The sequence below is a fragment of the Nansenia antarctica genome (genome assembly GCF_963989245.1).
Source record: "Nansenia antarctica genome assembly, chromosome: 4".
Taxonomy (NCBI): domain Eukaryota; kingdom Metazoa; phylum Chordata; class Actinopteri; order Argentiniformes; family Microstomatidae; genus Nansenia; species Nansenia antarctica.
Window position 1 is genome coordinate 77,155,586 of NC_137689.1, and position 14,462 is coordinate 77,170,047.

At 47.5% G+C, this 14,462-nt stretch overlaps 1 protein-coding gene across 1 annotated transcript in view; it reads right to left on the reverse strand.

Moving 5' to 3' along the window:
- amacr (alpha-methylacyl-CoA racemase) overlaps positions 1–10,907 on the reverse strand; it is a 16,912-nt gene extending 6,005 nt beyond the window's left edge. The window contains exons 1-4 of the mRNA XM_080528902.1: positions 10,856–10,907; positions 9,024–9,276; positions 4,163–4,306; positions 22–182 (exon numbers count right to left, since the gene is read on the reverse strand). Of these exons, the coding sequence (XP_080385028.1) occupies positions 22–182; positions 4,163–4,306; positions 9,024–9,270 (552 nt within the window). The 5' untranslated portion in view covers positions 9,271–9,276; positions 10,856–10,907. The remainder of the gene's footprint in view (positions 1–21; positions 183–4,162; positions 4,307–9,023; positions 9,277–10,855) is intronic.
- Between the last annotated feature and the right edge of the window lie 3,555 nt (positions 10,908–14,462).

Consider the following 14,462-nt stretch of genomic DNA (forward strand, 5'->3'; position numbering starts at 1 on the left):
CCCCTCCCAGGGGTAACTCACCATGCTGCAGTCTATCACCTGGCCCCTCCCTGAGTGGTTCCTCTCCAGCAGGGCTAGTAGGACCCCCAGGGTGCAGGTCAGCCCCCCCCCCGCGAAGTCGGCCAGCAGGTTCAGAGGAGCCGACGGCTTCTCCCCAGCACGCCCCAGCATGGACAACAGCCCTGGGGGGGGCAGGGGGGTTAGACCCAACACTTAAATCTCTAGTTACATAAAAATAAAGTTACAACCATGTTAGAGAGGACTACACATTTCCATCTACGGTGCGTCACCATCTAGTGTCACAAGTTTGCTGTACCCAGGTGTTTCCTTATCTGCTTTTTGAACACACGTTCACTTGTCAGGTTTATAATCTCTGTTGGTAGAAGGTTCCATGACTTCATGGCTCTGTATGCCACCGTGCGTCTAAGAACATTGGTGTTAGATTTAGGGAGTGAAAACCTTCCTTCTGTTACTCGTCTAGTGACAGAGGTATGTGAAGCCACGTTATTATCTAGTTTGGTATACTGATCTGCTGGAGTTTTAGAATGTAAAAGGCTCCATGTTGACAAAAGAAGTGCAGCGGCCAACCTGTCTTCCACTTTTAGCCATTGGAGACTAGCATGCATGACATGACATGCTAACCCTAACCCTGCTGTACCCTGAACTGTAACTGCTGTCTGCTCAGGTCTTTGTAGTATAACTGCTGTCTGCTCAGGTCTTTGTAGTATAACAGCTGTCTGCTCAGGTCTGTGTAGTGTTAGCTGTCTGCTCAGGTCTTTGTAGTATAACTCCTGTCTGCTCAGGTCTTTGTAGTATAACTCCTGTCTGCTCAGGTCTGTGTAGTATAACTCCTGTCTGCTCAGGTCTTTGTAGTATAACTGCTGTCTGCTCAGGTCTTTGTAGTGTAACTGCTGTCTGCTCAGGTCTTTGTAGTATAACTCCTGTCTGCTCAGGTCTGTGTAGTGTAACTGCTGTCTGCTCAGGTCTTTGTAGTATAACAGCTGTCTGCTCAGGTCTTTGTAGTGTAACTGCTGTCTGCTCAGGTCTTTGTAGTGTAACTGCTGTCTGCTCAGGTCTTTGTAGTATAACTGCTGTCTGCTCAGGTCTTTGTAGTATAACTGCTGTCTGCTCAGGTCTTTGTAGTGTAACTGCTGTCTGCTCAGGTCTTTGTAGTGTAACTGCTGTCTGCTCAGGTCTTTGTAGTGTAACTGCTGTCTGCTCAGGTCTTTGTAGTATAACAGCTGTCTGCTCAGGTCTGTGTAGTATAACTGCTGTCTGCTCAGGTCTTTGTAGTGTAACTGCTGTCTGCTCAGGTCTTTGTAGTATAACTGCTGTCTGCTCAGGTCTTTGTAGTGTAACTGCTGTCTGCTCAGGTCTTTGTAGTATAACTGCTGTCTGCTCAGGTCTTTGTAGTGTTAGCTGTCTGCTCAGGTCTTTGTAGTGTAACTGCTGTCTGCTCAGGTCTTTGTAGTGTAACTGCTGTCTGCTCAGGTCTTTGTAGTGTAACAGCTGTCTGCTCAGGTCTTTGTAGTATAACAGCTGTCTGCTCAGGTCTTTGTAGTGTAACAGCTGTCTGCTCAGGTCTTTGTAGTGTTAGCTGTCTGCTCAGGTCTTTGTAGTGTAACTGCTGTCTGCTCAGGTCTTTGTAGTGTAACTGCTGTCTGCTCAGGTCTTTGTAGTATAACTGCTGTCTGCTCAGGTCTGTGTAGTATAACTGCTGTCTGCTCAGGTCTGTGTAGTATAACTGCTGTCTGCTCAGGTCTTTGTAGTGTAACTGCTGTCTGTTCAGGTCTTTGTAGTGTAACTGCTGTCTGCTCAGGTCTTTGTAGTGTAACAGCTGTCTGCTCAGGTCTTTGTAGTATAACTGCTGTCTGCTCAGGTCTTTGTAGTGTAACTGCTGTCTGCTCAGGTCTTTGTAGTATAACTGCTGTCTGCTCAGGTCTTTGTAGTGTAACTGCTGTCTGCTCAGGTCTGTGTAGTATAACAGCTGTCTGCTCAGGTCTTTGTAGTATAACAGCTGTCTGCTCAGGTCTTTGTAGTGTAACTGCTGTCTGCTCAGGTCTTTGTAGTGTAACTGCTGTCTGCTCAGGTCTGTGTAGTGTAACTGCTGTCTGCTCAGGTCTTTGTAGTGTAACAGCTGTCTGCTCAGGTCTTTGTAGTGTAACTGCTGTCTGCTCAGGTCTGTGTAGTGTAACAGCTGTCTGCTCAGGTCTGTGTAGTGTAACTGCTGTCTGCTCAGGTCTTTGTAGTGTAACTGCTGTCTGCTCAGGTCTTTGTAGTGTAACTGCTGTCTGCTCAGGTCTTTGTAGTGTAACTGCTGTCTGCTCAGGTCTTTGTAGTATAACTGCTGTCTGCTCAGGTCTTTGTAGTGTAACTGCTGTCTGCTCAGGTCTGTGTAGTATAACTGCTGTCTGCTCAGGTCTGTGTAGTATAACAGCTGTCTGCTCAGGTCTGTGTAGTGTAACTGCTGTCTGCTCAGGTCTGTGTAGTATAACTGCTGTCTGCTCAGGTCTTTGTAGTATAACTGCTGTCTGCTCAGGTCTTTGTAGTATAACTGCTGTCTGCTCAGGTCTTTGTAGTGTAACTGCTGTCTGCTCAGGTCTGTGTAGTATAACTGCTGTCTGCTCAGGTCTGTGTAGTATAACTGCTGTCTGCTCAGGTCTTTGTAGTATAACTGCTGTCTGCTCAGGTCTTTGTAGTGTAACTGCTGTCTGCTCAGGTCTTTGTAGTATAACTGCTGTCTGCTCAGGTCTTTGTAGTATAACTGCTGTCTGCTCAGGTCTTTGTAGTGTAACTGCTGTCTGCTCAGGTCTGTGTAGTATAACTGCTGTCTGCTCAGGTCTGTGTAGTATAACTGCTGTCTGCTCAGGTCTTTGTAGTGTAACTGCTGTCTGCTCAGGTCTTTGTAGTGTAACTGCTGTCTGCTCAGGTCTGTGTAGTATAACTGCTGTCTGCTCAGGTCTGTGTAGTATAACTGCTGTCTGCTCAGGTCTTTGTAGTATAACTGCTGTCTGCTCAGGTCTTTGTAGTGTAACTGCTGTCTGCTCAGGTCTTTGTAGTGTAACTGCTGTCTGCTCAGGTCTGTGTAGTGTAACTGCTGTCTGCTCAGGTCTTTGTAGTGTAACTGCTGTCTGCTCAGGTCTTTGTAGTGTAACTGCTGTCTGCTCAGGTCTGTGTAGTGTTAGCCCAAACTATCTGTGACAGAACCAGAGAAGTAACAACCACTTTCCTTAGATCAGCTGTGAGATAGTTTCTGCATCGTCTGACTACGGCTAGTGCTTTGCCCATTTTATTGACAATAGTGTCAATGTGCTTTGACCAGGACAGTTTGTCATCAAGGGTGATTCCCAATAGCTTAGTTTGTTTTACTTGCTGAATAGATGTTCCTTCAATACACAGTCTAAGCTCTGGCTCTGCTCTGAGAGATTGATTTGACCCAAAGATTATGCTTTTTGTTTTGGCTAAGTTAAGTACCATCTAGTTTTCATGGACCCACTTTCCAATGGAGCTTAGCTCCCTGTTTAGTATGACTGTCAGTTCCTCTGCTGTTTTTGCTGATGCATAATACTGTAGTGTCGTCCGCGTACATACTTCAGTTTGCGTGTCTTAGTATTTGAGGTAGATCATTAGTAAAAACAGAGTAGTGGGCCTAAGCAGCTTTCCACACTGTTTGAGTAGCTTCCATTAAAAAGACTCTGTGATCCCTTAAATAACTTTCCATCCAGGTGGCTGCAGATGGTTTAAAACCAGAACAAACCAGTTTTTCTAGAAGAAGTTTATGTTCAATAACATTGAACGCTGCTGTAAAATCTAAAGGAACTGCTCCACAGATCATTCTGTTGTCTAAGTCTCTATACCAGTCATCTGACATTTGCGTCAGTGCTGTGCATGTGGAATGTCCCTTTCTGTAGGCATGCTGATACTTTGTTAACAGATTGTTTACTGACAGGTATTCAGGGTTAGGGGTACAGGGTTAGGGGTACAGGGTTAGGGGTACAGGGTTAGGGGTACAGGGTTAGGGGTACAGGGTTAGGAGTACAGGGTTAGGTGTACAGGGTTGGGAGTACAGGGTTGGGGGTACAGGGTTAGGGGTACAGGGTTAGGGGTACAGGGTTAGGGGTACAGGGTTAGTACAGGGTTAGGGGTACAGGGTTAGGGGTACCTGACATGGCGAGGTAGTTGATGTCGTGCCCGGCGGCGGGGGCCAGGGGGCCAGTCTGGCCGTAGCCGGTCAGCCGGGCGTAGATGAGACCCGGGTTCTCCTGCAGCAGCTGCTCTGGACCCAGACCCAGCTTCTCCATCACCCCTTAACCACAACACAACCACACCTTAACCACAACACAACCACACCTTAACCACAACACAACCACACCTTAACCACAACACAACCACACCTTAACCACAACACAACCACACCTTAACCACAACACAACCACCCCTTAACCACAACACAACCACCCCTTAACCACAACACAACCACCCCTTAACCACAACACAACCACCCCTTAACCACAACACAACCACCCCTTAACCACAACACTAACCACACCTTAACCACAACACAACCACACCTTAACCACAACACAACCACCCCTTAACCACAACACAACCACACCTTAACCACAACACTAACCACAACCTTAATAATAATAACTTACATTTATATAGCGCCTTTCAAAAACCCAAGGAAGCTTTACAAGGGAATGAACGGACAGACAAAACAGAAAACAAACAAAGCAAAACTGAAACAATGACAAGGGGCCAAAGGCCTTGGAGAACAGATGTGTTTTGAGGGCTAGTTTGAAGGAGTCCAGAGTGGGAGTCCAGAGTGGGGGCGTTACGGATCACAGTCCCTGTCCCAGGCCACCATCCCACCCTGCCTGAAAACCTCAACAATCATCCCAGTCCCGAAGAAAAGCACGGTGAGCTGCCTAAACGACTACCGCCCGGTGGCACTCACACCAATCATCATGAAGTGCTTCGAGAAACTGGTCCGGGCCCACATAGTCACATGCCTCCCGCCCAACCTGGATCCATACCAGTTCGCCTACAGAGCCCACAGGTCCACAGAGGACGCCATCGCGACGACTCTCCACTCCACTCTATCCCACCTGGAGAGGGGGAACAGCTACGCGAGACTGCTCTTTGTGGACTTCAGCTCTGCTTTCAACACTATCCTTCCAGACAGGCTAGTGACCAAACTACTAGACCTGGGACTATCACACTCCATCTGCGCATGGATCAAGGACTTCCTGTCTGACCGCCCCCAGAGAGTGCGGGTGGGCCCCCACACCTCCACAGCCCTCAGACTCAGCACTGGGTCCCCCCAGGGCTGCGTGCTGAGCCCCATCCTCTACAACCTCTACACCTACGACTTCACCCCCGTCCACCCCAGCAACTCCATCATAAAGTTTGCAGACGACACCACCGTGGTGGGCTGCATCTCGGGGGGGACGAGGCAGCGTACAGGGATGAGGTGGAGCAGCTGGGCAAGCTGTGCAAGGTTAACAACCTGCTGCTAAACCAGCTAAAGACCCAGGAAATCATCGTGGACTTCAGGAGGAAAAAATCTGAGGTCCAGCCCCTGCTCGTCGATGGAGGGAGCGTGGAGAGAGTCTCAACTCTCCGATTCCTGGGGGTGCACATACAGGAGGACCTGTCCTGGAGGACCAACACAGCAGCCATCATCAAGAAGGCACAACAGCGGCTCTACTTCCTGAGAGTCCTCAGGAAATACCACCTCAGACAGGAGCTGCTTGTGACCTTCTACCGCTGCACAGTGGAGAGCATCCTCACCTACTGCATTTGTGTGTGGTTCTCCAGCTGCACAGCCGCAGAGAGGAAAGCGCTACAGAGAGTCGTGAGATCGGCCCAGAAGATCATCGGCGCCCCCTCCCCTCTCTGGAAGAGCTGTAGAACACACGCTGACTCAGGAAGGCCACCAAGATCTCCAAGGACCCATCCCACCCTGGGAACGAACACTTTGTTAGGCTGCGCTCAGGCAGGCGGTTCAGGACCATGTCCGCAAGGACAAATAGACTGAAGCTCAGCTTCTACCCTAGGGCCATTCAGGCCCTGAACACAGCAAAGACCTAGGTTCTAGGCCCTGGACAATCTAGACAACTTGATGGCAGCTACGAGATTGTAAAACATAAGTGCAATATTGAAATACAACTGTGAACATTTCAAACCTGCTAACTGCGACACTTTAAATGAATGTGCAACAATACTATGTGCAATATGACAACCCTTGTGTACATAAGGTTCAGATATAGGAAAAGTTAGGATATTTATAGCATAGCATAGAGTACAGCACAGTGTTTTATTGTATAGTATAGTAGTATAGTATAGTAGATAGTGTACATAGCCTTTATTTATGTAAACCAGCTCTTTTCCCTTTTTTATTTTACCCTTGGCCCTCTTGTTTTTAGTCTTTTTCCAAGCACCAGGGGAGCCCCCCCTACTACATTTTGTTGTATGGTACCTGTACTGTATTAATGACAATAAAGACCATTCATTCATTCATTCATTCATATGGGGAGAGAGTTCCAGAGAGTAGGTGCGGCCACGCTAAAGGCTCTGTCCCCAAAGGTCCGTAGGTTGGTGCGGGGGGTGGACAGCAGGCCCATGTCTGCGGACCGCAGGTTCCAGGAAGGGGTATGCTGGGGGAGGAGGTCAGTTAGGTACTAGGGGGCGCAGGCGTGGAGGGATTTGTAGGTGAGGAGGAGGATTTTGAATGTGATGCGGGACTTGACCGGGAGCCAGTGGAGGTGAATGAGGGTGGGGGTGATGTGCTGCCAGGGCTTGGTGTGGGTGAGGACCCTGGCAGCTGAGTTCTGCACGTACTGGAGCCTGTCCAGGGCTTTGCTGGGTACCTGAACATACTGGAGCCTGTCCAGGGCTTTGCTGGGTACCTGAACATACTAGAGCCTGTCCAGGGCTTTGCTGGGTACCTGAACATACTAGAGCCTGTCCAGGGCTTTGCTGGGTACCTGAACATACTAGAGCCTGTCCAGGGCTTTGCTGGGTACCTGAACATACTAGAGCCTGTCCAGGGCTTTGCTGGGTACCTGAACATACTGGAGCCTGTCCAGGGCTTTGTTGGGAACCCCGAACAGGACTCCATTACAATAGTCCAGACGGGAGGTGACGAAGGCGTGGATGAGGGTTTCGGCCACGGAGTCAGTGAGGGAAGCTCGTAGTCTGGCGATGTTTCTGAGGTGGAAAAAGGCGGATTTAGTGATCGATTTTATGTGGGAGTGGAAGGAGAGGGTGGAGTCCAGGATGACACCCAGGTTTCGGACTTCGGAGGATGGGGAGATGGAGCAGCCATCGACCTCGAGGATGAAGTCCCCAACCTTCCGGAGCAGCGCCTTGGGTGCCACAACCATGAGCTCTGTTTTCTTACTGTTGAGTTTGAGAAGGTTAGATGTCATCCAGGTTTTTATTTCGAGCAGGCTGGATGTGGTGGAGCTGAGGTAGATTTGGGTGTCGTCGGCGTAGCAGTGGTAGTTAAGGCTGTGACAACGGGAGCATGTAAATGGTGAAGAGGAGGGGTCCGAGTACAGAGCCTTGGGGGACACCTTGGTTGACTGGGGCTGGGGGGGAGCTTGAGCCGTGGATGGAGACAAACTGTTCCCTGTTGGAGAGGTATGATGTGAACCAGGAGAGGGCTGTACCAGTGACACCCAGGTGGGTGGAGAGGCGGTTGAGGAGGATGGTGTGGGAGACAGTGTGGAAGGCAGAAAAGAGGTCCAGGAGGATGAGGATACTGAAACTGAGTCAGCAGCAATGAGGAGATCATTGGTGATTTTAATGAGGGCGGTTTCCGTGCTGTGGTGGGATCTGAAGCCGGATTGTAGGGGCTCATAGAGCTCATGGTTGGACATGTACTGATGGAATTGACCAGCGGCTTCTCTTTCCAGGGTTTTACTCAGGAAGGGAAGGTTGGAGATCGGCCGGTGGTTGTGGAGGTCATCAGGGTCCAGACCAGGTTTCTTGAGGATGGGGGTGACTGAGGCAATTTTGAAGCTGGTGGGGACTATGCCAGATAGCAGGGAGGCATTAATAATGTCCACCATGTAGGGGCAGAGGGTGGGTAAGCAGTCCTTGACCAGGGCTGTGGGCATGGGGTCCAGTGAGCAGGTTGAGGTCTTGGCCAGGGTGACCAGCCTGGCGACCTGGGCAGCGTCCACTGGAGAGAAGGAGGAGAAGCAGTATTGGGGGGGGGGCACGGCGCTGGGTCGGGGTCGTCGTGTGGCTGGGGTGCAGGAGGAGCGGGGGGGCTGGTGCCCGGAGCTGCTGGTGGATGGAGTCGACCTTTGAGTGGAAGAAGTCCAGGAATTTGGGGTTAAATTCCTAACCCAGCCGGGTTTTGAGGGGGGCGAGGGAGTTGAGGCTGAGGGATAGGGCAGCGTTGTAGTGGGCTACCAGGCCATCCACCGTGGTGTCAGGGGGAGCCGAGGCCATGTGGGACACTATGAGGTTGGATAGGGCCGCAGGTGCACTCATAGATTTGATATTCCTAAATGAGATGGTGCGTTTGGGATGCTGCCTGGGCAGGGAGACCGGGACAGTGAAGAGGATGGCATGGTGGTCAGAAACAGCCAGGTCCAGGTTAGGGTTATGGTACAGCCAGGTCCAGGCACCGCAGGTCAGGGGGAGGGGGTCCAGTGGAGCACACCAAGTCCAGCGTGTGGCCTTTGGTGTGTGTGGGACCTTGGACATGTTGGGTGATGTTGAAGCAGTCCAGGAGTGATAGGAATTCAGCAGTGAATTTGCAGTTGCTGGTGTCCACGTGGATGTTGAAATCACCGAGCAGTAGAGTGGATCAGGATGTGGAGCAGAGGGAGGTGAGCAACTCAGACAGCTCTGCCATGAAGGTAGTGGAGGCTTTGGGTGGGCTAGGATGGCTAACCAAAACACAACACAACCACCTTAACCACGACACAACCACCTTAACCACAACACAACACAACCACAACCACCTTAACCACAGCATAGCAGATGTTGTGACCTCTGACCTTTGCGGAAGGGCTCCAGCAGCACGTCTGATTGGAGGAGGAGCCTCCGCAGCGTGGCCACGCCCCCGGGGGTCTTCAGGTTCAGCGCCAGCGACCGTTTCCCTCGGCCCTGAGGGTCCATCGTCACGGCGACCCGGGTCCGGTCCACACGGACCACCTTGGCCCCGAAGTCGGCCAGGATCATCCCACAGAGAGGCGCCGGGGCCAAGCCCGCCAGCTCCACCACACGCACCCCAGCCAGCGCCATGGCAACCTGACACACACACACAGCACCATGACAACCTGACACACACATACAGCGCCATGGCAACCTGACCTGACACATACACACACAGCACCATGGCAACCTGACACACACACACAGCACCATGGCAACCTGACACACACACACAGCGCCATGGCAACCTGACACACACACACACAGCACCATGGCAACCTGACACACACACACAGCACCATGGCAACCTGACACACACACACAGCGCCATGGCAACCTGACACACACACACACAGCACCATGGCAACCTGACACACACACACACACAGCGCCATGACAACTTGACACACACACACACAGCACCATGGCAACCTGACACACACACACACACACACAGCACCATGGCAACCTGACATACACACATACAGCGCTCCTTATATTAGATAGGAGGTATGTATGGTAGATATTATATTAGATAAGAGGTATGTATGGTAGATATTATATTAGATAGGAGGTATGTATGGTAGATATTATATTAGATAAGAGGTATGTATGGTAGATATTATATTAGATAGGAGGTATGTATGGTAGATATTATATTAGATAGGAGGTATGTATGGTAGATATTATATTAGATAAGAGGTATGTATGGTAGATATTATATTAGATAGGAGGTATGTATGGTAGATATTATATTAGATAGGAGGTATGTATGGTAGATATTATATTAGATAAGAGGTATGTATGGTAGATATTATATTAGATAAGAGGTATGTATGGTAGATATTATATTAGATAGGAGGTATGTATGGTAGATATTATATTAGATAAGAGGAGGTATGTATGGTAGATATTATATTAGATAAGAGGAGGTATGTATGGTAGATATTATATTAGATAAGAGGTATGTATGGTAGATATTATATTAGATAGGAGGTATGTATGGTAGATATTATATTAGATAAGAGGTATGTATGGTAGATATTATATTAGATAGGAGGTATGTATGGTAGATATTATATTAGATAGGAGGTATGTATGGTAGATATTATATTAGATAGGAGGTATGTATGGTAGATATTATATTAGATAAGAGGTATGTATGGTAGATATTATATTAGATAGGAGGTATGTATGGTAGATATTATATTAGATAGGAGGTATGTATGGTAGATATTATATTAGATAAGAGGTATGTATGGTAGATATTATATTAGATAAGAGGTATGTATGGTAGATATTATATTAGATAGGAGGTATGTATGGTAGATATTATATTAGATAAGGGGTATGTATGGTAGATATTATATTATCTAATTTAATAATTTTGCCATTTAGCAGACGCTTTTAATCCAATGCGATTTACAATTACGAATTACAGGGACATTCCCCCTGGAGTAACTGAGGGCAAAGTGCCTTACCCAAGGGCGCACTAGTAGTGGTGTGGTTACAGGAGGGATTTGAACTCACAACCTTCTGATCACAAGTTCAACTCACTACACCTATTATCTATACTCATTGACACTTATAAAACACGACATTGACACTTATAAAACACTTATAAAACAGATAGGAGGTATGTATGGTAGATATTATATAAAACACACGCACGTACCTTTCAGCACAACAACACCACGGGAGCGAAGTTCGCTGTTCTTCCTGGTGACGTCATAACCGCAGGGATACTTGGGAATTGAAGTTCTGAAAGCATCTTCTTCTGTTGGGTTTAACGGCAGCTTGCATCCTTCGCGTTGCACTACTGCCATCTTCTGGATTTATCCAATTCCTACATTGTCCATCTCGCCACAGTCTCCCTATCAGGGTGATCAACGTCCTGCCACTCTACTTGCCACCCCAGTTACACAGACCAACTGATATAATTTGTTGTATTATTATTATTGGATCTTTATTTTTTATTTTTAATCAGAATTCAGTGTAAATTTAGTTTTAAAAATAATATAATAAGTTTGAAAAATAAACTCAGTGTTCCACGCCTCCGGAATGTTTGCGCCCTGTTTCACCTGGAGAGATTCGAGTTTGCCTGCTGAGCTGTCTCTGGTGCTGTGCCGTGTGGAGCCTGTTCAGGTAACAGACGCATTTCAACCCGTTCACACGCTCACACACCACACCTTGTATTTCTCACGCAGAGAAATTACCAGGGGCGCCCACCAAGTTGCGCCGCTATTTTTAAAAATAGAACAGGTAGAGAATCAAGTGAGTTCCCTCTGGTTCCCCTAGAGTTCAGAAAGCCACGCACCAGCTAAGTAATCAACTAAAAACATATAGCTACCGAACAGCCAATCAGAAAATAATAGCATTGCTGTATCCGGGTAAAATGTTGATATTCCCGCTACAACAAACAACGTTCTGATTCCAACGGCACGGGCTGACTGGAGCTTTTGATTCAGATGCTGATCCTTCCTTCACTCACTCGTTCCATCAATCATATTCGCAAGCGTCACCTGCGTCACGTTGACCTGCTTCGGATACTGCTCTGTTTACGGAATACAGATAAGCATGCCTACCGCCGACCGTTCCTCTTGAGAACTCAACTGTCAAGCACTTTGGAATAGTATGGAATACATCAGAGATTATTATGATCGCAAGGTCGGCAGTGTTTGCATCCCTGATTGGTGTAGTGCACTAAGTAGCAGAAGCTGTGTACAGTGTTCATGGAAAGTAGTACAATTGCACTTTAAGTTGAGAAATATTGGCCCTGTATTGGTAATATGTTTTACTTTTAATATTAAAGAAATTATTCTAAAGAATATGATTGTATGGTTTTCTTGATAGCTGATTTATTTGTTGAATAATGTGACGATATGGCTGTGAGTGGGGAAATGCAAAGCATAGTGGGGTGAAAGCATGTGAACCAGGGACAGGGCTAGGGGGTGGCTACTTCTCAAGCCCCTGATGTTTTCCCACAAGCCCCGGTGTATAGTCAATATAATTCTAATTCATAATCGCCTCCATACTCTCAGTTAACTTAAGTTATGTGTTTTGCTTCACAAGCGTGCGTGTCTTAATTACAAACGTGTATGAAAAACATGTGCGTGGTCAGTGACAGTGAAGATGGCCACCAACACCTACAACAAAAAACACTGAGACTGTGTGTGTGTGATTTTTTATTTATTTATTTTTTTTGTACAAATTGATGTCATTTATCAGATCAAACCCCCGTCCCCCCCCCGCCGCCGCCAAAATCTCACTCTGAACTCTGTTCAAAAAATAATTTAGTTCAGGCGCGTTGACTCAAGGGGTCCTACCAGACACGTAACCATGCATGTTTAGATCCACACCAGGACTCCCTCCACCACCCTTCCACTGGTAAGTATCCACAGGTAGGTATTGTAACGTCCCAACTTGGACAGTGGTGGAATAACAACAGATAGCTTCTCTCATTTAACTGATCCTTTAATTGTTTAACTCGCATACCAACTTTCTCAATTCACCGGAGTTCTTCCTCTCTCCACGGTCTCAACACAACAACAACACGCATGCGCCCACCTCCACCAATCACAGGGGTGCATTGGCACACATGACACAACACAGTAACAGGGTTGCTACAGTATCCTCATGTCCTATTGTTATTGTTTAATTTTTCAATTCCTTTCTTTTTCAAATTTCAGTTCCAGGTGAGGTGATAGATACATGTTCTACTTTTCCTCTCTTAGGTCTGTGATACAGGTAAGCATTCCGGTTCCAGGTAAGTAGTAGGTAAGTATTCTACAATCCTCTTTATTTCAGATCCGACATACAGGTAAATATTAACCGTAACTTCTCACTCTTATTGTCTTGGCAAACTCAACAAGAAACCAAATACAGTGCCATTCCTTCACAAACAAGGAAAAAGAGCCCAATGTCCCCTCCCTAGAGAAACTCAGCCATCCCAACATGGGTTTGGCTCCCATTCCCCCCAGAGGAGAAACATGAGATGACAGTCATGGCCTGCACAGCTGAAATCAATTCACTAATCACCCAGCAGCTCACCTGAACAATCACCACTCCCTTTAGTCTGCAGTCCCACAGTGGAGGATTCAGTTCAACAAACACACTGTGGGAGGAACATGTGCTATTCATAGCTTTCATGTGACGTCACAGCATAGTGGAAACGCCCACGTGACGGGCAAAAGGCACTTTTTGCGGGCAAAACCCACGGGCAAAACCCACTTTTTGCGGGTTAATAACTTTGATTTCCCGTGGGTTAGGAAAATAATTCCAACGTGTCCGGATAGAGTAGAAGACAGGGAATCCAACACTATTTGAATGGTGTCAATCCTCCACTCCTATCACCGTGGACACAGCAAGGAGCGAATTCCCGGATATAAATATTCCCTCGCTCGCTGACAGCGGGAGTTGGGAGTTTCGTCCAGCAGCCGGTGAACGCCCGGTTGATCGAGTTTCATATTAAAAGTATATCTTCTCGGGGTGTCAGCGCGGTGGTTAAGGGCTCAAAATGACCGTATACTGATGGTGAATTTAGCAATAATAGTCTTATGTTTGTACCACCTCCATAACCGGTGTTATTCACGGGAAAAGCCGGTCAAGGAGGCACCCTTTGCAGGTCAATAACTTTGATTCTCCGGGGGTTATGATAATAATTCCAACGTGTCCGGATAGAGTAGAAGACAGGGAATCCAACACTATTTGAATGGTGTCAATCCTCCACTCCTATCACCGTCGTGTATCTTGAAAGTTCTTCATGGGTGAGGTGGTCTAAATAGTAGGCAGCCATGTTGAGCGATGTTGCTATGATACTTTTTGCCCGTCAGGTTGGTGGTTGCTAGGGAAGAAACCACGTGACTGAAAGCTATGAATTGCAGTGCTGTGCTCAACCAACTGTTTGCAGAGACCAGAGTGGCTGACGGTGAGATGACTTGGATGTGTGTTGTTTAAGCAATCACACGAGAGGGAGTGTGTTATACTGAATATCAGCACGGCTGTGATTCGGTCGTAGGTACGAGGCCGCCAGGCCGAGTACCGAAGACAATCACAGCCGTGCTGATATTCAGTATAACACACGACCTCGAGTGTGATATTGCTTTTATACAACAGTTCTACAGCGCAATTTATTAGTTAACAGTAATAAGTGACAACAGATTATTATTTGTTTGTTTATTCAATCATTTATTTTGGCTCCGTCAAGAAAAAATAGTTCCACAACGGGACTGTTCAACTGGACTGTTGGCTCGTAACCTGAACACAAACTAGCTACTTTGTAT